Raw genomic sequence first — 24,926 nt, 5'->3', positions numbered from 1 at the left:
TGTGGAAGATCGACGGGGCAAGATACTGCGACAGCTTCAGACTCGTGGCGGGGGCGATCGGCCTCTTGTCGGAGAAACACAAGACCCCAGCAGGCATCGACACAGATGGTGACATCTCACCGAGGAGCTTCTAGGGCCCTCATTACAGAAGCAGTAACTCAGGCTGCAGCGAGGAGTGGGCTGAGCCGTCAGGAGTTAAGAAAAGGTAAGCCCACTTTTTTACGGACTGACTCGGACACTGGTTCGTCATCGAACTACAGTGACGACGAGCTGGCTTTGGCTAGGGCTATACACACAGCGTTCAAGTTGTACAAAAGAAAGCGGGTGTCTAGGTGCAGAGGTTCGGCTGCAACTGTCTGGTACGCTAACCCTGTGATTGACGTTGCAGCCCTTGGTGAAGTTGCAGCCCCTGGTGCGGGCATGCTAGCTGACCCAAGTGTTGACACGCTCGCCCCGTTGCCAGTATACCCCAGTACAAGCATTCCCACCCCAGTTACGGACTCTCAAACTATGGCGCCCCCGGTTGCGGAGGAAGTATTGAGTGGGGTAACTTCTTTGGCGCACAGCATCCCCTTGCTGATTAAGAATAAGATATGGAAACATAAGTTTATTGATATATTTTCCTTGCTGATTACAGATTTGGACGATGAGTCAGGAAAAGGGTGACCGGGAGAAGTAAAAGATAAACGACCCAAAATTGCCAAGAACATTCACAATTGGATTAAGGCGTTCCACATTTTTATGAGCGTCATTGCAGAGCGCGAGCCTGAGCAGTCCCCCTTTCTCGTTAGGTATATCGACACCATAATGAAAGCCCAGAACCGTGGCGGGTCTCTAGCGCCATCAAGCAGGATTTAATTGTCTGAATGATTTTAATGGTCACATTTTGGCAAGATCCACCTAGGCAGAATAGTGAGCTGGAGCTATTTACAGATGCTTCAAGAGGCGTTGGCTTTGGCATCTATTTCCAAGGGGCTTGGTGCACTGAATGCTGGTCTTCCCATTGGTTGCAACACAAGATCATCAAGGACCTAACTTTCCTTGAGCTGTTTCCAATCATAGTCACCCTCAAGATCTGGTGAGAGTCACTTGTTAGGTCCCATATTGTTTTTAGATCGGACAATATGGCTGTGTGCAGGTTATTAATGCGCTTTCCGCTCTCACTTTTGAGTCTAATGCACTTATAAGACAGTTAGTGCTTACTTGCTTGCGTTTTAATATAACTTGCTGTGCTGCGCATATCCCTGGTGTACATAATTACATTGCAGACTCACTCTCTTCCGATTCCAGTTGACAGAGTTCCCATGCCACGCCCCGATGGCAGATCGACTACCAACCCCATACCAAGGAGGTCTGGCAACTTGGACCCCCCACCCCAAGTTTTGGGACTTAATGTCGGGATCCTTATTGGAAGATACACGACTGAGTTAAAGACAAGCCTTGCTAGACTTCCAGAGCTTCCTGGGAACTGAAACAAAAGAAATCGACAAGTGGCCAATCTCTGTGACCTCCCTATTGAGATACATCTTACACTGCAAGAGCCAGGGAAAATCCAGAATGGCAGTGGCCAACCGCCTAGCCGGCTTGTCTTTCTTTTCCAGAATATTAGGATTCCCCAGCTGTGCTTCACTATTCCTGATAAAGAGGGCTATATTGGGTTGGCAAAGGGAGGTTGGTAAGACAAAGGATTCTAGGAGACCTTCTGAGATGTATCTTTGGGTCCTTGGAAGTCGTCTGCTCTGATACCTTCGAGTCTAATCTATTTAAATGTGCATTCTCTCTGTCATTTTATGTGGCCCTGCGTGTTAGCGAGATGACTGTGCATTCTGCGAATAGCCATCTGCCGCATGTTTGCAGAAGAAAGATATGGTGCTCGTATATAGAAAACTCACCCTATCCATCCACAGGTCAAAGACTGACCAATTGGGTATCGGGTCCAATATCATCCTCCAAGAATGGGATGGGAAGACACTTGCCCAGTGCGATGCACCAAGGTATACTTAAATCAGCGCCCGCCTTGTGGCGGACAATTGCTGGTACATGCGAGGGGTAGTCTTCTAACCAGGTACCAGTTTAGTTCGGTACTCTGCAAAGTGCTGCAAGCTATGGGCGCCGAACCAGCAGGTTACTCATCTCACTCTTTCCGTATAAGGGCAGCAACCACGGCCGCAAAGTTAGGATTGCAGGACAAGAAAATAATGGCAATAGGCAGATGGTGTTCAGGGAGGTTTAGCCATTACATGAAACCAATCGAGTATTTTGCCCAATAGTATATGACATGACTCAATTTCTTTGCTTTTATCTGCCAACAGATCGGGGTACGCAGAAGTAAGTCACATGGATTATTGGGCACTCTTATGTGCGTTGGGCGCATAGGAGGGCCCTTGAATGGCCGGAGGGAGGACACCTCGGCATGGCGGTGCATCGAGTATCTTTGCTTTGGAAAGGGATCCCGGGGATAAGGTGGGACCAGTTGATGCCGACTGTCCTTGAACTAATAAAAGACAAACCCCCCCCCCCCATCAGCTATAATCATACATTTGGGGGGGTAATGACCTGCCCCACATTAGGAGCATTTTACTCACACAAAAAATACAAAGAAATTTGGTTACACTGTATAACATGATCCCACAGTCGGTAATTGTCTGGTCCTATATCACCCCCTGTAGGATCTGAAGAGGTGAGCGATCACACCATGCTGTAGAAAAAGTTAGAATGAAAATTAATAAATGGATTGCAAAATTCATGCCCACAATTTACGGTCTATGGGTTAAGCATGATTTACTTGATGAAAGCCCAGGTTTGTTCAGACCAGATGGAGCACATCTGTCTGATATAGGGTGGGATATTTTCAATATTGATCTCCAAGCTGGAATCAAGGCCATCTTGCCACTAATGGCCGCAGCTGATGGAGTGGGTTGGGGGGTTCCCGGTAAGCAGATTCGCTACCAGGGAACCATGGCGTGGTGACCAGCAAAAGTGACACCTCCCCCCCCCACCCCCCCGCATATAGGTTATGTAGGTCACGGGCATGGGGCCAGTGGCCCCGGAGCACTGGAGCAGGCAGCTCTGACTGGGCAAGCGGCCCAACAGTCCGACACAGACCCTCGATGCTTCAACAGCCAAGAGGAGAGAGAGAGGAGTACTGAGGTACTTAGTCCAATCGACCCTGACTTCTATGGTCGGGCAATGACGCTATGGCTTCGATGGTAGCTGCCCAGCTTCTACAGCCAGGGGGGTGTACATGCGCGTCAGCAGAATTATGGGCTTAGCGCTTGGTAGTGGGGGTACTGGTCACCAAGAGTTAAATAGTAGTTAGGTTAATAATGTTTTACAATGTTGTATTATTATACTATGTTGCTGTATTTATAATTGCTGTATTTATATGGGCTGCGGCCATTAATTTATGCATCCAATAAAACTGTTATCGAATATTAAGATGCGTGAGTCTTTGGAATAAATTAAGTTTCCTGGAGGGGGGGGAAAGCAAGAGGGAGTTGCCTTTCCACTGCCCACATTGTGTACTTAACTTTTAGTCTTCTCGTTTATGGCACAATTTATTGCATTTCCCTCTATAAATTATATTTATATTATATTATTTTTAATTACAAAATTGATGGTTTAAGTATTTTAAAGAACACCAGTGAATCTGGCAATTGATGTATGTTTATAATAAACTGTAAGGCATAAAAAAGATTGTTCCACTAGTTAAACATTGGGTTAAAATGGCCCATACGGAGCAAGATCTTAAATTTTTTGACATTCATCAGCTACTTATCAACCATGGGGATGGGGGGGGGGGGGGGAGGGAGAGAACATTTCTAGCAAACTTATATATAAAGAACAACATATGATTTTTGAATGCCACACTCTTAGCCCTAAAGGATTTAATTGTGAGATCGACTGATCAGCTTTATTACAAGATAGCATCAGTTGTATGATTTGTTCTTTTGAATTCAATAGGACCACGTAATGGTGACATCATATTAGGGATGTGAATCGTGTCCTCGATCGTCTTAACGATCGATTTCGGCTGGGAGGGGGAGGGAATCGTATTGTTGCCGTTTGGGGGGGTAAAATATCGTGAAAAATCGTTAAAAATCGTTAAAAATCGAAAAATCGAAAAACCGGCACATTAAAACCCCCTAAAACCCACCCCCGACCCTTTAAATTAAATCCCCCACCCTCCCGAACCCCCCCCCAAATAACTTAAATAACCTGCGGGTCGTTAAAAATCGAAAAATCGAAAAACCGGCACATTAAAACCCCCTAAAACCCACCCCCGACCCTTTAAATTAAATCCCCCACCCTCCCGAACCCCCCCCAAATAACTTAAATAACCTGCGGGTCCAGCGGCGGTCCGGAACGGCAGCGGTCCGGAACGGGCTCCTGCTCCTGAATCTTGTCGTCTTCAGCCGGCGCCATTTTCCAAAATGGCGCCGAAAAATGGCAGCGGCCATAGACGAAAAAGATTGGACGGCAGGAGGTCCTTCCGGACCCCCGCTGGACTTTTGGCAAGTCTCGTGGGGGTCAGGAGGCCCCCCACAAGCTGGCCAAAAGTTCCTGGAGGTCCAGCGGGGGTCAGGGAGCGATTTCCCGCCGCGAATCGTTTTCGTACGGAAAATGGCGCCGGCAGGAGATCGACTGCAGGAGGTCGTTCAGCGAGGCGCCGGAACCCTCGCTGAACGACCTCCTGCAGTCGATCTCCTGCCGGCGCCATTTTCCGTACGAAAACGATTCGCGGCGGGAAATCGCTCCCTGACCCCCGCTGGACCTCCAGGAACTTTTGGCCAGCTTGTGGGGGGCCTCCTGACCCCCACGAGACTTGCCAAAAGTCCAGCGGGGGTCCGGAAGGACCTCCTGCCGTCCAATCTTTTTCGTCTATGGCCGCCGCCATTTTTCGGCGCCATTTTGGAAAATGGCGCCGGCTGAAGACGACAAGATTCAGGAGCAGGAGCCCGTTCCGGACCGCTGCCGTTCCGGACCGCCGCTGGACCCGCAGGTTATTTAAGTTATTGGGGGGGGGGTTCGGGAGGGTGGGGGATTTAATTTAAAGGGTCGGGGTGGGTTTTAGGGGTTTTAGTGTGCCGGCTCACGATTCTAACGATTTATAACGATAAATCGTTAGAATCTGTATTGTATTGTGTTCCATAACGGTTTAAGACGATATTAAAATTATCGGAGGATAATTTTAATCGTCCTAAAACGATTCACATCCCTACATCATATTACATGCTCAGAGCATGTCTCTGATTGGTTTGTGTATATAAGATAGAGGGCATTGTAATGAGCAGCTGCAGCATTTTTTGGCAATAGCTGATGTGCAGTGATTAAAAACCAGCAGGCAAGTAATCGTTTAGACTTATGGGTTTGATATTATATTATCTTATGTTTTTGTTATAACTGTGGGTAAAATGCATTGTTATATATTTCTTGTAGAAGATTTGCTTAGATTTGCTTAGATTCTATTGAAGACAGTGATGATATGATATCAGCTTCTTGAGGAGAGGAAAAACTTTTTCAATATTTAATTTATTATATCATTCATAGATAAGTAAATATATATAAATACGTAAATATATATATAAACTATATAGATCTATATGAGAAAAAGCGCCAGTGCTTAAGGAGTTATAGCAGTTCAACATGCAGTGCATTTTAAACATCCCTTGAGAAAGCCTCAATTTGGTGAAACAGAATGGATCCTTTCTTTGTAGGGATGGAATTAGTTAAAGGATTGAAATAGGATTGAGCAATATATGAACATATTTTATCTATGTGTATAGGGACTGAGCGTGTGTTAGTCGGAGACAGATGAGTTTAGGCAGTTTGAGTGATTAGTAAGTGGAATGGTATTGTTGCAAAATATTTATTGTGATATCTGTGATGTTGTTTCCTGCTATTTTTTAGTAGTGAAATTTGTATTAAAAATATTTCTGTATCAATGTATTTTTGTATTATACATTGAGTATCAATTATTGTAAGTGACATTATGATTTTGAGTAAAATTGCTTAACTTAATTGATTTTTTAATATAAAAACTTTTTTGTATATTGTTAATTAAAAGTTGGACACATTTATAGTGTTCAATTCCTTCATATTTATGCATAAAAAAGTTTGAGCCACAAATAATCCATAGAATGTTCTAAGCCACTACTTTCTTTTTGTATCATATCTTGATTATGTAGTAGCTTTTTTCCTTTATTGACATTGGCATAAAAAAATACCTCCAAGAACATGGTCTTAAGATGGATTAAGGTTTTGAATCAAAAAATATCAATCATAAAGTCTAGAGAGGTTGATATTTAAAGGGTTTACAAAGATAACCGAACAAACCGGTTTTTGGAATTTTTCCCCAACTCACCAAATATATTGTGTATGGGCAAATCGATGCCTGCACAGAATTTGCCCAGATAAAAAGAGGTGGTGCCGGGGACATTCCAGAAGCATGATGACACTTTATCTGGCTAGTACTGATAGCCCGCGGACAAAGATACCCGAGTAACTCTAGTCAACTCTAGTAGAGTCATCCAAATAGCTATTCTAAAGGTCCCCCCTTCCCCCGACATCACCCCACCCTCCAGGCATTCGTTCCCTTTCCCTCCCCTCCACATAATAAAAAAAATGCAGCTAGAAAAAAACCACAATATTTCCCAATAGCCCAATAATGCCATTGACCTTCCTATCTGCCTTTCCCCATCCTAGGCCCGGCAGTAGGCACAGTGCTTGATCTGATATCATCTTCTGCTGCCCTACAGAGCCAATCTCATGCTAATCCCTATAAGATTGACCCCTTTACAGCAGAAGATGATGTTGTGGTTAAGGACCCAGCTAGGTTGGGGAATCCCCTTCTGGAACAGTCTAGTGCTACAGGGCAAGAGAGAACTAAGCTAGGGAATCTTCAATATATACCAGCCACCTCTCCCACAGGTTGAGCTCTTTGGTTCTGGTGGCCAGCAGGACTTAAACAGGGGCTTGGACTGTGGCTAATGCTGATCATGAGACTGGAGCTGAGGCAAGGCTGGAACCAAAGGCAGGTGTGGAACTAGAGTCTGGAACCAGGTGCACATGGTGATCTAAAAGTCTCTGGGAGTGCACAATAGATGAAAACAAGGTGGGAACTGGCCTTTCTTGTAAGGTTTTTTTTCCTTGTTTTTAAGTACAACAGTCAAACACAGGTTCTCTGACACAGCAGGTACCTTTACTGCTGCGTTATAGCATTTTCCTTTTGCTGCTTTCTGTGGAGAGAGATTATCTCTGCAAGGAACATTAAGAGGTTGTAAATCAGATTTAACAGAACTCTGTCTCGGCACAGACTTTACAGGTTTGATTTACTTTTCCTTACTGTGGGGAAAGAGACATCAGGAATTTTTAACACAGAAGGTATTTTTATCAAAGTTCAATTTATGTACTCCCATAGGGCTGGGGTGGGAGAATTACAACACCAACACTTTAGAAATCCTGGTGGGGTATGTCCCTGACAGTGTATGCAAACCCAGTAAGGCACTGAGAGTTTAATAAAGCTAAGAACATTTTTTTAGTGAGCTTATCAGGCAGACCGAAATTCCTGGACTCACTGCGGATGGGATAGTATTGCCTTGTCATTCTGTTGTGGTTGAAGATGCAGCTAGGCTGGGGAACCCCCATGGGAACAGTCCAGGGCTTCAGGTCAAGTCAGAACTAAGCTAGGAAATCTTCGATCTATACCAACCACCTCGCTCGCAGGTTAAGCCCTTGGGTTCTGGTGGCCGGCAAGACTTAGACAGGGGCTTGGACTGAGGCTAATGCTGGACTGGAGCCAAGGCAAGGCTGGAACGAAAGGCAAGCATGGAACTGGAGTCTGGAACCAGGTGCAGGGAGGCGTGGCACATTGGAATAGGCTGGAACCTGGAACACTGGAGTAGACTTGGACTCTGGAACAGGACAGACAAAGACTAGACCAGACAGGTAACACAAAATGCCTAGGAAGTCCACTGAGCAAGGCAGAAGCAAAAGACCGAGGGAGGCCATTGAGCAAGCAAAAGCAGAAGGCCTAGAGAGGCCACTGAGCAAGGCAAAAGCAGAAGGCCTAGGGAGGGTACCGAGCAAGCAAAAGCAGAAGACCTAGGGAGGCCACTGAGCAAGGCAAAAGCAGAAGGCCTAGGGAGGGTACCGAGCAAGCAAAAGCAGAAGACCTAGGGAGGCCACTGAGCAAGGCAAAAGCAGAAGGCCTAGAGAGGCCACTGAGCAAGGCAAAAGCAGAAGGACTAGGGAGGCCACTGAGCAAAGCTAGAACAGGAGGCATAGGAAAGACATGGAAAGCCTTGGAACAGAAGGCTTAGGAAAGCCACAGGGCAAAACTAGAGCAAAAGGCTTAGGAAAGCCACAAAGCATTCAAAAGTGTGGGGCTAAGCAGAGAGCCAAGCAAACTTGATGACAAGACCCTAAGCATAACCAGAGGCAAGGTTAAGAACATAAGAACATAAGAAATTGCCATGCTGGGTCAGACCAAGGGTCCATCAAGCCCAGCATCCTGTTTCCAACAGAGGCCAAACCAGGCCACAAGAACCTGGCAATTATCCAAACACTAAGAAGATCCCATGCTACTGATGCAATTAATTGCAGTGGCTATTCCCTAAGTAAAATTGATTAATAGCCATTAATGGACTTCTCCTCCAAGAACTTATCCAAACCTTTTTTGAACCCAGCTACACTAACTGCACTAACCACATCCTCTGGCAACAAATTCCAGAGCTTTATTGGGCGTTGAGTGAAAAACAATTTTCTCCAATTAGTCTTAAATGTGCTACTTGCTAACCTTAAATAGTAAGGACCTTGCTGAGTCATGGGATTACAGAGACTATGAGTGGAGAGAGGGTAAGAGCAGCTCCCTGAGGGCCTCTCATGGTTGGGAGGCTATATAACAGGCAGAATCACAACAGATGACTTGAGATTAAGCTCTGTTCCTGCTGTTTGCCAGGAGGGGGAGCAACCATCTTAGAGATGATTGGGAGGGCAAGGCCAGCAGTGATATAAGGATATTTTTTTCAGGCACAATTTCTTTTTGTTGCATCAGGCAGATGTTTGGCTTGCCTCAGATGAGAGATGGACATGAAGGTCTGAAAACCTGGGGTGGCAAAGGGGGGAAGTAAGACATTTTATTTAAGGAAGGAGCACTTGCCACCTCTTGCTGCCCCACTCCTGGAGTGACGCCTATATTCAACCCAGAATGAAGTGAATATATGAATATTAAAGTGCTGGAATCTGTCAACTGTAGCAGCATTTAATATTCAAAGGAGATAAGAGCCTCTGCTCCTCCTGCTAGGTTTTGTGGACACTTTTGGAGGCTCAAAGGTATGGGTTGAGATTTGGCCCAATGCCTTTTTTGGGTAGCGAATGGGGGGATCAAAGAGTTGATAGCCCATTACTTTTCTTTCTCTTGAGGGCTAGGAGGAAAGGGGAATCAAGTGTCACTCAGCCCCCTGATTTTTTACATACAGCATGTGGAAGGGAGGAAGACTGGGATGCCACTGGCCCACAACTATTTTTTCAATATTCAAAAGCTCTGTGAACAACAAAGTTACCCTGATAATTTTATCTGGATAACTGAATTCAAGTGTATTCTGTGCCACTTTTCCACTAATAAGCACCACTGAATATCCAAGGTAAAGTTATCCAGACAAAGTTATGTGGGTAAATTTGCCACTCAGCAGGCTTTTGAATATGGACCTTACAATAAAAAATATGGGAACATTCTCAGAAAAAAAAATATTAATCCATGTCCCCTTCACAATCTAAGAACTGACCTATGTTTATTAATAATAATAAAATAGGAGGCATACACAATGAAAATAATCTTAAAAAATGTGTTCCTTTTATGTAATTCGGCTTCCATCCCATACTCCATAAATGGCATGCCTAGGCAGCTCTGGGATTCTTGCTGATCTGAAGGGGTGTTTACTACAAGGAGTACCTTTCACACTGGTCATTGGTCAGTAGGGGTCACCAAGGTAGCAGCAACCATCTTCCATTCCTCCTTACATGCCTGTATGCACCTCTGTGGTGCAGCACCCCTGCACTGCGTGCAGTCCTTAGCAGTCTGTGACAGATGGCATCTGAAGCTGGCTCTCTATGCTGCAGTACATAGTGCTGCAACTTACACCATGAGACTGGCCCCAATGAAAAATGTTTAAGTATTGCTTGAATGCATATATATTGTCAGTATTCTTTTCTTGTGTTTTTTCTCCATTTTTATACCCTCTGCAGCTTAAGCCATTGTACTGGAAGCCAGTAGCCCTTTGTCTAAGGACCACAGACCACAACTCTTTTTGTATATGTACACCCTGAGCTGACCAGCCGGGGTCACTCCTGTCCAATGACTTGGACTCCCTCCCAGAGCTTCTGTTCCTGCCAGCCAGAGAAGTAGGACTGAGCATGGGAACTGAAACCAGGCCTCCCATATGAAATACAGTCCTGTCAATGAACCATTGGATGGACCCTGACTGAATGTACAGTATTTTTAATTTACTCAGCCACCGGTGTATGCAGTCCATTCCAAAGAATGTGCTCTGCAGCAAACCGTATAATACCATATCACTGGAAATCAAGACGTACATGACTGCCATTGAAGATTCCAACTTGGACCAGCTTACGATTCTGCAGGTTCATGATGCTATAATTGGCAAATTTCCTGTCTCCATCTTCATTAAACTCCACTCGCCCAGTTACACCATCTGGGTATTTGGAAGACATCAGCACCCTACATTGAGAAGTAAACAGCATGCAAATGTAGCTTATAAATCTCTCTTAGAGTTCCATGAATATTTATATATAATTTCCAAGAGCAACAATATGGTGACAACATGTGGCATCTATACTGCTTATGATTTATTATTCTTTTTTATTGTATGTATATATCCAATGTATTTATTGGATTCATTTAATTTATTATATGTACTTATTTATCACATTATTTATTGTATTTATGCATGTCTATCACTTAGGAAGAGGGGTTTTATCTATTCATTCTAACATGTAAATTTTACCTCCAGTTGCTAGGAGGCAGTTATTGTAAGTGTATTTTCTCTAAGAATACAGAGATCCATAGTCAGATACTGGCCGGCTAACAAAGTTAGGTAAAGTTAGCTGGGGTAATCTGCACAGAGTGGCACTCAAATTCTAACAGTGGGGGTTTGGCTATATCAGTCTTCAAAAAAGGCTGAGTTAATCTGCAAGGAGAGACTATGGTTAAACCCAAACATCTTTGAGAAAGGGCAGACTAGATGTTTGTTGACAATGGCCTAGCTAGTTTTGGTGACTGTATGGATATTACAAAACTTGGTAATAAGAAATGGAAGAGAGTGTGAATGTTGAATTATGTTTGGGACTATAATAATCAAAGATGTTATCACACCTTTTGTTGCTTCTTTGGTCAATTTATGCCAATCATTTGGGTTATATGCCTAGTGCTTTGAAACAAGCCTTGGTTAAACCATTACTAAAGAAACCACATTTAGACCCAAAGGACTTGGCCAGTTATTGGCCAACCTCTTCACTGTCCTTTATTGCACAAATTGCCAAATCTATTTTATTGTATTAAAATAGCTGGCAGATTTTGTTGAGGATCATCAAGTCTTGAACCAATTCCAATTTGGATTTAGAAAGTCTTTGAGCACCGAGATCCTACTACTCTCAACCACCGATGTTATTAGAAGAGGTCTTGATGGTGGCCAAAGTTTTATGCTTGTATTGCTTGATATTTCTTTGGCCTTTGATACCATCAACTACCAGATCCCCCTCTAATGGTTTCAGTCTTATTTTGATGGTCAGAGGCAACAAGCAAGGATTGGTAAAAATAGTTCCAATTGATACTCGATGTCTACATGAATCCCATGAAGCTCAGCTTTAGTGGTGATGCTTTTTAACATCTATGTATTGCCTATTTGTAAATTACTGGCTTGTCTTTGTGAGGGATATAGACTGTATGTTGATGACATACAATTCTATTTCTCTATGGGTGCCTCTTGATCTGAATCATCATCTACAATACCTCTTTGGCTTATTCATAACAAATTAACCTTGAATTTATCTAATAATGAAATTTTGGTGATTCATCTCAATAGCTTTACAATGATTCCATCTGTCATCTTTGTGGAAAATGTTAAATTGCAAGTTTCTTCTTGTGTAAAAAGTCTTGGGGTATTAATTGATTTCAATTTGTATTTTCTTCATCAAATCAAAACTGTAATCAAGGCCGGCGTTTATAAATTGAGATCATTATGTGACCTGAAACCAATGTTCCCTCTAAGGATTGGGTTGCTCTGGGCAAAAGGTTTTGCTTGTGAGCAAAGCCTTTTAGTTTCTTTTCCTAGTGAGCACTACTTTCTTTGATGCAAAAAGCCTACCAGTTTTATGTTCACAGCAACCCAATCCTTACAAGGAACATTGGTAGCAGCATGCACACAAACTATCTTACATACACACACACACACACACACACACATGCCCTAACACACTTTCATATTCACTCTCATGCTCATCCTCACAAAAACACACACAGACTCAGTCACTCATTCCTCTCTTTCACTCCCCAGACTCTCGTGTGCATGCACACTCACTCAGATCTCCTCTTCTTCCACACACATACTCATCTCAGTAACTGCAAACCCTTCACTGCCAAACACTTTGAGAAGTAACACAAACCCCTGCCAAAAAAAAAGACACATAGAACCTTGATATACCATACTATACCAGCACTATCTCAGGACTTAAACAGCAGCAGACTTATTTATGACTTATACCAGGACCTAGAATATTAATACACCACCTCAGTACTTTTTAATATATTTAGAAATGATCTGGAAAAGGGTACAATCAGTGATCAAATTTGCAGATGGCACAAAATTAATCTGTGCTGTTAAATCACAAGCAGATTGTGAGAAATCGGAGGAGGACCTTGCGAGACTGGCAGATGAAATCTAATGTGGATAAGTGCAAAGTGATGCAGGTAGGGAAAATTAACCCACATTACTACAGCCAAAATGATAAGGGGGATGGAAGACCTCCCCTATAAGGAAAGGCTAAAGAGGTTGAGGCTGTTCAGCACTCTAGCACCTCAAAATATTCCTATAAACTATGCTTGGTTTCCTTCCACTCAAAGTACGATAAATGGAAGATGTGGCATAGCAGATTGAGCCTTCCACATCAAACATATCTGACAGAAATTCCTTATTAACATGTACCCAATCATGTACTTTAAGAGATTGGATATAGCGCCTAGTTTTCAAGTATGTGTAAAAATGTTTTTGGTCCAAATCAAATTTTGCTAACACCTCTTGAAAAGATTTCAGATTTCCATCCTCATTTAAAAATTTTGAGATCACCTTCAAACCAGGAGTTGCCCATAATAATAATAATAATAATAATAATAGTAATAATAATAATAAACCCTTCTGTCTTATAAACAGAAATCCTTCAGTCATCTGCTAGCAAAAATCAGATTATTAATCCCAGGCAAAAATTGTTGGTTGCTGACTGCTGGTAGAAACTGAAACTGAGCTATTTAATTGAAGTGAAAAGCAGAGATACCTCCAAGTCTGAACCAGTAAAGTACCCTTAAAATTGCTAGGCAGAGTTAATGAAGAATGCAAATCATAGCCCAGAATGGAAGATGTAAAAAGGACCCTTTTTAGTCTTATGGGGTATAAATTGAGTTTCCAGTAGCCAGTCAGCCACATGTCTTAAATTACAGGCAACATTATACAATTTCATGTCTGTTACTCACATATCCCTACTGTCCCATTTACATGTTAACTTGGCCAAGGCTATTTTTGGTTTCCCATTCTTCCACAAGAGTTTTTCAAACTGGCACAAATAAGGTATCATCTGAAACATATAGAGCCATTTATGCAATATTATCATTTGAAAAAGGTTCACTCTGCTCACCAAAGACAAAGGGAAATCCTTGCAATTTTGTAACAGGGTCTTTATTGACTTAATCAACTTCTGAAAGTTGATTTTATAAAGATGTGCTGGGTATTTATGTAATGTTATCCCTAAGTAAGGAAACAAATCTGATACCCACTACATCGTGAATTCTTCCACCTATCTATGCCATAACTGGTTTAAAGTAGATAATGTGCTCATTTATCCAGATTTAATTTTAGTCCTACTATCTTATCCTCTGGTGGCAAATTCACCCATCAAGGCCTGCAAAGAGGCCACTGGATCCGCTATGTGGAGAAGGATGTCATCCGCAAAGATGGCCAACTTAGAAAACTGCATGGCCAATGTCCCTAATGGGATGTACTTAATCAATATGTTATCCCTAATGTTCATAAGAAGTGGCTCTAAATAAATAATAAACAAAATGGAGATAAGAGACATCCCTGTCTGGTGCCTCTGTTTAGATGAATATCCATTGAGTTATAACCATTGACTGAAACATACGCCTGGGGATTGCTATATAGGCTATGGCATATTTAGACAAAATATCCTGTTTTCCCAAATGCTTGTAATGTTTGAAACATAAAATCCCATTCTAGCCTATAAAACCCCTTTTTCACGTTCAGGCTCAGCAATGTAGATAGTTTCTGCTGCCATTTACTACTTTCCAGGGAGGCGAGAATTTTATGAATATTCATTATCGTTTAAAACTATCTGATCCTCACCAATAATTGTGGGTAAAACCCATGCCAAGTGCTTGGCAATGATCTTTGCTAATAATCTGATGTCAAAATTTAATAAAGAGATCTGGCGATATAAACCCGGAGGGTCCTTGCCTTCCTTTGGCAGCACAGTAATAACTGCATGATTAGATGCTAATGGGAAATGTTCCAATTCAATTAAGCGCTCAAAGATTTATCCCATTGGTGTGGCTACCTTTAGGGCCAATAATTTATAAAATTCAGCTGAATAACCATCTGGATCTGGGGCCTTTAACAATTTAGTATCTTTAATGCCTTGTAAAACCTATTGTAGCTGCAGTGGTTGATTTAGTGCCCTTAACTGTTCTTCCGTTTATTTGAGGGATATGAACAGAATGTAAGTATTTGGTGATATCCTGTGGTCTTATTTATTTAAAAATTTGTATACTGCAAATCAAAATTTCTAAGCAGTTTCCAAAAACATTTCATAAAATCAATGTATATAAAACATAAATAATAAAAACATGAGCATAAAACAAACATGATCATGAAAAATGGTATTAAAACAAGCAATAAAAATACAAGACAACAATATTAATGTAAACAATAAAACAATGGTCCCAGAGCAACTCTGTACAGAGTTGGTAATAATCTCTAAATGTTGTATTGATATCTTCCCCAAATTTGCCTGTTCCATCTTGCACTGTTGCTATATATTTAACATGCTCCCAATGTTTTGTTAAATTGGCAAGGGACCTTCCAATTTTATTACTGTTTTGGTAAAACTTACATCTGTAACACATAATACCTTTTTCTGCTCTTTGATGGAACAACATATTAAGAGCAATCTGTTTGGAAATTAATTTATCTTTATTCTTTCTAGAGGGATCTTGTTCATACTGCTGTTTATCAGAATACAATTGTTTTTCCAGGGCTAACATAGTTGAGGTTGTTGCCTTTTGCTTGGCCACAGTATAAGAGATAATATCCCCCTGCAGTACCACCTCGGCAGTCTCCCAAAACAGTAGAGGTAAGTTTTGATGATCAGCATTGTGAGAGAAAAATATGTCCCATTTCTTTGTTGAATATTCCCAGAAGGCCAAATCATTATAAAGATATTTTGGGAACCGCCAAGATGGGCTCACCCCTGTAGGATAAAATCCCTCCAAATCAACCCATATGAGCACTTGATCAGAGATAATGAGAAAACCTATTTTAGAGTCTAAAACTCTAGAGAAAGCCTCCTGATTTATACGGCGATAATCAATCTGGGACTGCGTATTATACATCCGAGACACATGAATAAACTCTTTCCAAGGGATAGAGAGCCCTCCATGTATCCACTACGTCTAAATTATGACGTAAGAAATCTACTCCTTTTCCAGTGTACCCCAAAGGGCCCACAGTGGCAAAAGAATGATCCAGCTAGTTATTTGAAACACAATTAAAATCCCCTCCTATTATTAGGGTAACTTTGATGTACAGAAGTAGCATCCTAGCCAGATGTATAAAAAAGGGTTGTTCATAATTATTAGGCACATTAATATTACAAAATACTATGAGTTTCCCAAATAGGATGTCTTCCACCACCAGACATTGCCCCCTCACTATCAGTAATTACTCTAATGTCTTGAAACAGTATTGCCTTTCCAATGAGGAGTGCTACGCCTGCTTTTCATGTACCTGACTGCAATGAATGAATATACTTTCTCCACCCACTGCCTCTGTAACTTGTAATACTCCGCTTCATTCAAATACATCTCTTGAGTCATTGCCACATGTTCCCCACACCTTTGTAAAGCTTGCAAGACTTTATATCATTTAATTACCGAACTAATAACCCCCACATTCCAGGTCACACATCGAATGGTTGCTATGGTCATTTAAATTTCTGTTGCATAAATGTGTTTTAAAGTTTCTTCCTCCCAGTGACCAGTTAAGGCCCCCTAGCCTAGGCCCCAGCCTCTTAAACTGAGTAGTCATCTGATGAAGCACAAGCCTCCTTCTTCCAAACTTCATTGCAGTGTGATTGCTCTCTAGGAGTCCTTCTCCCCTACCTTCCCCTTCCAACTACCCATTCAACCATAACCATAACTTTTGAAACTTGATCAAATATAAGCTTGAGGGAACATGGTTTATTTATGTTGGAGCCCCACTCCCCACAAATACCTAGACCCCCATAAGGAACTCACAAACAATTAAACTTTGCTACTGTCAGATATTAAATTCAAATAGTTCAGCAGATTATAATAAATTGCTATGGATCAGCATGAGCTTGCTCAAAATTCAGTACCAAAAAGAACTGAAATGCTGAAAGTTTCTCCATAGGTTAAAAAAGGACAGAACAACTCTTTTATTCACTATGGGCCGGATTTTAAAAAGGTTATGCACGCCGGGCCTATTTTTAAAAAGCCCGGCAATGCGCATAAAGCCCCGGGACGCGTGTAAGTCCCAAGGCTTTACTAAAGGGGCGGAGCATGGGAGGGAAGGTCTGGGGCAGGGCAGGGGCGGGGTCAGGCTCCCAGCACAGTGGCCATATTTGCCGCTGTGCCGGGGATTGTGCGCTGGCAGTCGGCCAGCAGGCGCAAAAGGTAAAATAAAGGTCGGGGGTAGAGTAGGGCTGGGGGGAAAGGTTAGGAAAAGGGGTGGAAAGGTCAGGCTAGAGGGAAGGGAAGTTCCCTCTCAGGCCGCTCCGATTTTGGAGCAGCCTGGGAGGGAATGGGGGAAGGCAGCGCAGCTCGGCACACACAAGGTGCACAATTGTCAAGGGAAACTAAGTCCAGTGATTATGAAATTTCTAAACCGGGTAACGTGCACACCTTTTTAAAATCTACCCCTATGGTCTTCATGGTGTTCCATTTATTATTTACTGCTCAGTCTACAGCTCCAACTGCAGATTACCCATCTCAAGCTTCCAGCTGGGTGTTAAAGAATACTTGCACCTCCACTGCAGACTTGAAAAAATGAGTATTATTATTATATGTCACTTTTAATTTAACAGAGCATACGGCTGGTTTCCGCCAATGGAAGGCTCACGGACTTACCTATGTTGGTCATGTGCTGAATGAGGACAGGCATATGTTATCCTTTACGGATCTCCGACTTCAATATGGGTTAGCCCCGACTCAGGTGTTCAGTTATCTTCAATTGAGACATTATGTGCGATCCTTGTCGGAGGCCAGCCGAGCACCGGCGGGCTTTGCCGCCTTAGATAACCTTTTTAAACTTACTGCGCAGAAGGTACCCTCCTTATCTTATTACTATAAACAACTCAGGGAACTCCTCAAACAGGACTCTTTTTCTATCTTGGTTGCCCGATGGAATCGGGATGGCTTGTTTGTTCTTACTGTACCCATTCTCAGAGCATGCTTTGCCAGGGTTGCAACCCTCACGTTGAATATGTATTATCGTGAAATGCAGTTCAAGTTTCTTAGACAAGCTTATGTCTCCCCCCAAACTGTGTTTCACATGGGCCTGGCCCCTTCCACCTGTTGCCCTAAGTGTACTACTGGGGTGGGCACGCTTTCCCATTCCTTTTGGGCATGTCCACCAGTCCGACGGTTTTGGGGATGCCTTGCTCGGTACTTGATGGACCTGCTGGGTGTGGTTCTTCCCATTAACCCTCTATTTTTTCTTTTTGGTTATGGCCCCAGAGTAAGGGTTCAACGGGGAGTGCGTCTCTTTATTGGTAAGGCATGCTTGGTGGGGAAAAAGATGATTTTATTGCAGTGGCGTGCCACGGAAGGCCCCTCCTATTGGACCTGGAGGAACCATCTACATCGTCTTCTACAGATGGAGGATATCAGTTCCCGACGTTCTCCGTCCGCCCGCCGGCGCTTCTTGCTGGTCTGGGACTCTTACATTCAAGCATTACCGCATCGGGCCCGTAGTCTGCTCCTGAATGATTATCCTGCCCAGGATGCCTAGAGTGGACTCTATGTTCGGGATGATTACCTGTGCTTTCTTATACAGCCTATTGCTTTTTGTTTTTTTTTGTTTTTTGAACTCCGGGGAAGGGGGGGGAGGGAGGGGTGGGAGGTTGGGGTTTGCCTAGATCTTGTCGCTGTTACTTGTATTTGTTGTCTAGTGAGGGTTCAGTTACCCGCCCTCCTAGATTTGTATTGTTGTTTCTTGCTGAAACTTAATAAAAATGTTTTACACTAATTTAACAGGAAGCTGAAGAACAAATCAATCTTGGTGCTGGACCAATCTGGAGTATATCGGGGTGAAGACCTTTTGTCAGGTTGAAACCACTGCTGAATAATCCACGAACAGCATCATGGACTGTCCCTCATACTCCAAGGACTGTGTTTGCTGATATTGCTGAAAGATCTCCTCTTTGTGGCAAAAGTTTAGAAATTTCATATTCACTGGTCTTAGTTTCCCTTGACCAGTGTTACGTGCTCACAGCTTGCTATATCTGTGGTTTACCATATGCATCAGCAAGACCTAGAGTTCTCGGCAACCATGATTCCAGTGTTGCTCACAGATCATGTTCACTGATGCTCTCCGAGAGGCCTATAAACCTCAAATTACTTTGACACAAGCAGTTCTCACTTTTGGTGAGGGGGGGCCACTTAGGCTGTCCGCCATCTTGCTTACTGCCAATCTGCATCTGCTCTTATATTTGCGCACTGCTTTTTCTGCCATCAATGCATTAAACTGTCCCAAATTCGGATCAAAAGGAAGCTTTCCTCTCTATGCTATCAGTAGAGACCTTAATAAAGTAGCAATCTGCAGTTTAAGCCTTGATGAAATGCGATACAAGGAGTGGAGCCCCAGAGCTGCTGAGGAACACTTCATCACACTCTCACCACATAGCTTGACCTCCAACACCAACATTTTAAAGCTTTTGTAAAACTCTGACAGAACTTCTCAAAAACAGATTTTTTTCTTTACCAACTGCTAGAAAGGAAATAGAGAGATTTTTCTGCACATGCTCAGACCTTTCACTGGGAGGATATCAATGTCACTTGATCCAGATGGCAGCTTTAGGCTATTTAGAAAGATGCTTCACCATGATTTGTCCTCTGTCAGGTCTCCTTGCCAACTTGTCCTGCTTTGGCTCCAAGGAGAGTGTGATGTCACACAGGCAACCGTTGGTTACTATAGTTACCAATCATTTATTTACTCAGCAGTGCACAGCCATACACTTGAATGGGAAACAATCAAATGAGCAAAGTTTTCATTTAATTTGTGGAAGCCCTCAATTCATTTCAGGGTCCACAAATGAAACAAAAAATTGACTTATTGACTTATTTGTTGTATTTTACCCATTTGTTTCAAAGTAATGCACATCCTTACAAACCAAACCCTTTGATTTGCCCTTTTGGAACTAACAAACAGGCTGATGCAATATTGGCATGCGAAAAACAGACCCTTATGATTGAGCACCCGCTTTCCTATGCACACCCATCCACCTCTCCCGGGCATGTGATATGGTAGACTAATGAGCTGCAGCGTTAAAATGGAGGCGCTTGGGGAAATTGTGCATCCCTAGCACCTCCTTGGCATCAGGCACCCAGGAGACATGGCTGTCAGTATGGGATAGGAAAATGGATGCTCATCACCCATTTTCTTCCGCTACCGGCACAATATACAAGGCCTGGACCGTATATATTGAGCTTGTATATTGGGCTCCCAGTATTTTTTTTTTAAGACTTTTTATTTTTTGAACATGCTGCTTTTCGTGGTTCCTCCTACTTTGTATCGTGATGATAATTTTAGGAGGAACCACAGAAAGCAGGATTTTTGTTTTTTTAGGTTTAGCCCTTGAACGTGGCATGCCTTAATGTCAACTCCCAGGTTGTCATTAAATTTTCCACATTACAATGTGCGCATTGACCATGCGGGACTTTTTTGAATTGCAAGGTAATCGCTAATAGCCTCATCTACATGGAATTTGCATGTGATGAGCTCTATTAGTTACATGCTGGTTTGGATGTGCATTTTGGATTGGGTATAAGTCTAGTGCATGCAAAACACATGTCCATCCATGCTGACCTGAGCACCCTATATTGCATCGGCCTGTCAGAGTGTTATTCTAATTGGTCTTCTATTGGGTTAAGTGTACTTTGCTTATATTTGGTAGTAGGTTAGTGGAATTCTTGCTCCTGCCCTTCTGTGAGAGAGGGAGGTTTGGATAAGAATTTAGATATTAGTAGTATATTTTTCTTGAATTACAATGTTTTATTGAATTATTATTCTACATTATATGCAATAAACTATAATTATATTGTAAACCACCGTTGAGTCTTGTTTAAAAAGAATGGGTTATAAATGTGAAATGTAATTTAAAAGACTAAGAAGGGACCATTTTCAATTCATGGCTCAGATCTTACACTTGATCTTAGCCAAAAAGAGGTAGAGAACCCTGAGCAAATTCTCTGTATATTTACAGTGCCAGCTGACTTGTAGAGCCCAGCTCCATATCTACTTGAAATACCTGGAAGACAGCTTCTGTCAGGGGTGTGCATTCGGTCCCTACGTATTGGCAATCCACAATGGATGTTGCCATTTTCATTGTATTCGTGGGAAAGCGAAATGTATCGCAATTCCCCACGAATACACGAATCTTCGCCGAATTATTCGGCCGCCTAAATAAATCAATTTAAACAACCCCCCCTCCCGACCCCCCCCCAAGACTTACCAAAACTCCCTGGTGGTCCAGCAGGGGGTCCGGGAGCCATCCCCTGTACTCTCACACCCTCGGTGCCGGTTTCATCATGGCGCCAATAGCCTTTGACCTACTATGTCACAGGGACTACCGGTGCCATTGGTCAGCCCCTGTCACATGGTAGGAGCACAAGATGGCGCCGATGGCCATGTGACAGGGGCTGACCAATGGCACCGGTAGCCCCTGTGACATAGTAGGTCAAAGGCTATCAGCGCCATGATGAAACCGGCACCGAGGGTGTGAGAGTGCAGGGGATGGCTCCCGGACCCCCCGCTGGACCACCAGGGAGTTTTGGTAAGTCTTGGGGGGGGTCCGGAGGGTGGGGGGTTGTAGTTAATTTTAATTTTAGCTGGGACATGAATAGAAATCGCTGTATTAACGCATCGGGGCACCATACGGCCGAGTGTAATGTATCTGCTCCCCGACGAATCCGAATCCTGAATGCAACGTATGGCGTCCCTCTGCACATCCCTAGCTTCTGTTAGGATTTCAAGGAATTTTCAAAACTAATCATCTTAATGGATTAATTACTCTCAGCACCTTGGAATCACCACAAATGTCTGGAAGAAACTGTGTATCTTCTAAGAATGTGCATGCAAAAAATTTCTGATTCAGTTTGTTTCATATGTTTTTGGCCTAATTTGATTTTGGGGTTTTTTTAACATGGATTTTTTATTTTGGGCAATTAGTGTCCACTATTTACAAATAGCATTCACTATTTGCTAAAATGAAACATCTGAAAATTTTGGGGTTTTCAGGGGGTACCAGCCATTTGTTTCATTGAAACAGAATGAACCAAAAAGAGGCTTTTTTGGTTTGGTTCTTCATTCGTTTTAAATGAATGTATATCCCTAGTATCTTCACTGTATGCCATCATTGCTAAGAGCGAACAGAAAACATTTTAAGATCTATTCTACACCCTCCTTCTACTGGACACATACCTGTGTAATGTATAATCAGGTAAGAAGATCTGATATATATATATGTTGATTTGGATTTGTTATTTATTGGAGTGGAGGAGTAGCCTACTGATTAGAACAGTGGGTTATCAACCAGGAAACCAGCATTCAAATCCCACTGCTGCTGCTTGTGACCTTGGGCAAGTCACTTCATCCTCAGGTGCAAAGGGGGAGATTTATCAAGCCATGAAAGGACTATAATATGCTTTAAACAGCATTTATCAGGTAATATTTCACATAGTTTATACATAAAATCTGTCCCTTATTACAATTAGCTGCTTTGCATTCATTTGCATGCAAAAAAGTGCATAATGCATGTAAAGCAACTAATTCCTAGTAAATTCTATGTAAATAAAACAACACAGCTGTCTTAGAAATTTTTCAGACACATTATTTATCTACACGTCTTCTGGAAACATTATAGTGCAGGAGCACCGGGCCCCTAACATGGGTCCTGATAATCCTGTGCTAGAATTAAAAGGAAATGAGGCCCAACATGACTCCCTCACCAAAAAAAGTGTAAAAAAAGTCACCAAGTGTCTTATGAGACCCCCTCTCGCCCACCCCGGGGCTGCCATTTAAGGTAGCCCCACAAAAAAAGTTTTTAAAAAAGATAAAGCCCACCACATGGTGATGTCCTACCCCCTGCCCAAACTCCTCCCCGTTAAATCCAAGTCTTTCCTGGTCCAATACCAGACTCTCCTTTTAATTAAAACCCCATCCTAAGAGCTGCCTTCCAAAATGGCGCCAACCGGCCAAGGGGCTAGGTCCTCAACTGACCACCAATTCAATTTTTAAAGGTAGGAGGGGTTGGGGTACTGGGACAGGGGCACTAGCCTTCCAGGATAATTTTGGCGGGTTGTGGGAGGGGTGGAACCCTATCTGGGTTTCTACTTAATGGAAAGAAGGGACAGCTCTAATGCGATTTGATGAATGACACTGTATAATTACTGTGCAACTTGTCAGCAGAGCCAGTGCTTCCATTAAACAAACTAGGCAGTCACCTATGTCAACATTTTTTGGGATAGCAAAATCCTACCAGCATGAAGCCAAGAGGAGTGCTGTGCCAAAACCAATACCACCAAAGTAGGGAGAGATGTGCCAGAGCCACTGCCACTGGTAGGAGGGAGTACTGTGCTAGTGGTATGTTAGGAGGGGGGCATGCATGACCAAAGGTTCGCCTAGGGTGCCAAATACTCTTGTTCTGACCCTGCCTGTCACCTAAATTCAGCACTGTTAGATTCGGTGAATTAAGTTTGATGTGACTTTGATATCTTGCTTCTAGAATTAGCATTGGTATCAGAGTGATTTAGAAGTTTTCTGCAGGGGCACAGAAGGAATGGACCATCTAGCAGACCCTAAATCACCTCCATATCCAGGTCAGGATGTCAAAAGCCAACATAGCAAAATGGAGATACTCTATAGAGCTGAGACCTGCATTTGTCATGAGAAGAAGATTGTGCAACACCTTTCAGGATAGGCCATGTACAGTACAAAATCTTGATGAAGCCATCACATGAGCACTGAAATGTGCTGGTCAATGGAAAGATATATGACTCTGGTGGATGGATATGAGAAAAAGACCAGCTATCATGGCCAAAAGAAATATTTCTATAAAACTGGTATACAATAGGTTCAAGTCATTAAGAAAAAGGGTCTTCTCTCATAAGAAATTTGCAGTTTCCTCAGGGCTAAAGGGATTAACCTATAGGGATGGCATTCCTTTTTGTCATGTACTTCCATCTCCTGCTGTGCTACATTTGCAGCCAGTGCTTGACATGTTCCATGCAATTCTGTTGTTAGAGCAGGAAGCAGCTTTGAGGACTTCCCCAAGCAGTAATCCTTTGAAAAGTGATCTCTGATATTTTACAAAAACTGGATTACAGGTTTCTATTCTCAGTGTCAGCAGTAATAATTTTCCATCCCATTTAGTAAGAGCTGAATGAATTGTCCTCTTCTAATGTTGCCTGAGTTTTCAGGTGTAGAGATTGCATTATAACTGGGGAAGATTATACTATAAGAAAGAACATCAAATCTGCCCCTTACCTCTTAAAAAGGGGTCCTGTTTTCCAGATGTTGGTGTTTCCAACACAACCTCTAGGTGGGTCAGTGATGTTCTCTTTCTCCAATAGCTCATGTATGGCCTGCGCCACCACACCCACAGCGTCGCTGATGTGGGCTGTTTCATTCTTGCCATTGATAAGCTGTAGACCCATGACCCCTAAAGGAAAGGCAGAGCAGTGAGTTAATCTTTCAGTAGCCCTTGCTTTAATACTAGTTATAGTGCCATTAGGATACCCCTTTAATAACATTCCAAAACCTCCCTACCCCAAATAATTATTATAACCATGTCACCATTTCTAAGTTTTATAACAATACAACACAAGTCTAAAATCAGGGATTCCTCAAACTTGCCAAAGGAAGAGCCAACTTTGGTATATGGTAGCTTAATTAAATGCTTCATGAGTGCAGCAAAGTTTCTTTGAGAACCAAGAGGATTCACACCACTTGCTCCGTAAGACAAATTTTCAGCTGAGAAGTAAATTCTGCAGTATTACCAACCCCATTTTACCAGGAGGTTTCAGCATAGTGTTGGTATTCTATTTCCCAGTCCTATTGATGGGTAACAAGGGCAGGAAAGAGTTGTGCTGGAGGTCAAAAGGACCG

General features: G+C 42.6%; 1 protein-coding gene across 2 annotated transcripts in view; it reads right to left on the bottom strand.

Moving 5' to 3' along the window:
- GRIN1 (glutamate ionotropic receptor NMDA type subunit 1) overlaps positions 1–24,926 on the bottom strand; it is a 328,561-nt gene that overhangs the window by 173,021 nt on the left and 130,614 nt on the right. For both annotated transcript variants that reach the window (XM_029612208.1, XM_029612209.1), the window contains 2 exons: positions 24,306–24,480; positions 10,594–10,738 (listed from right to left, as the gene is read on the bottom strand). In XM_029612208.1, coding sequence (XP_029468068.1) covers positions 10,594–10,738; positions 24,306–24,480 — 320 coding nt within the window. The remainder of the gene's footprint in view (positions 1–10,593; positions 10,739–24,305; positions 24,481–24,926) is intronic.

The sequence above is a fragment of the Rhinatrema bivittatum genome, chromosome 8 (assembly GCF_901001135.1).
Source record: "Rhinatrema bivittatum chromosome 8, aRhiBiv1.1, whole genome shotgun sequence".
Classification (NCBI taxonomy): Eukaryota; Metazoa; Chordata; class Amphibia; order Gymnophiona; family Rhinatrematidae; genus Rhinatrema; species Rhinatrema bivittatum.
The sequence above is the reverse complement of the archived record's forward strand: the minus strand, read 5'-3'. Positions and strand labels throughout refer to the sequence as shown.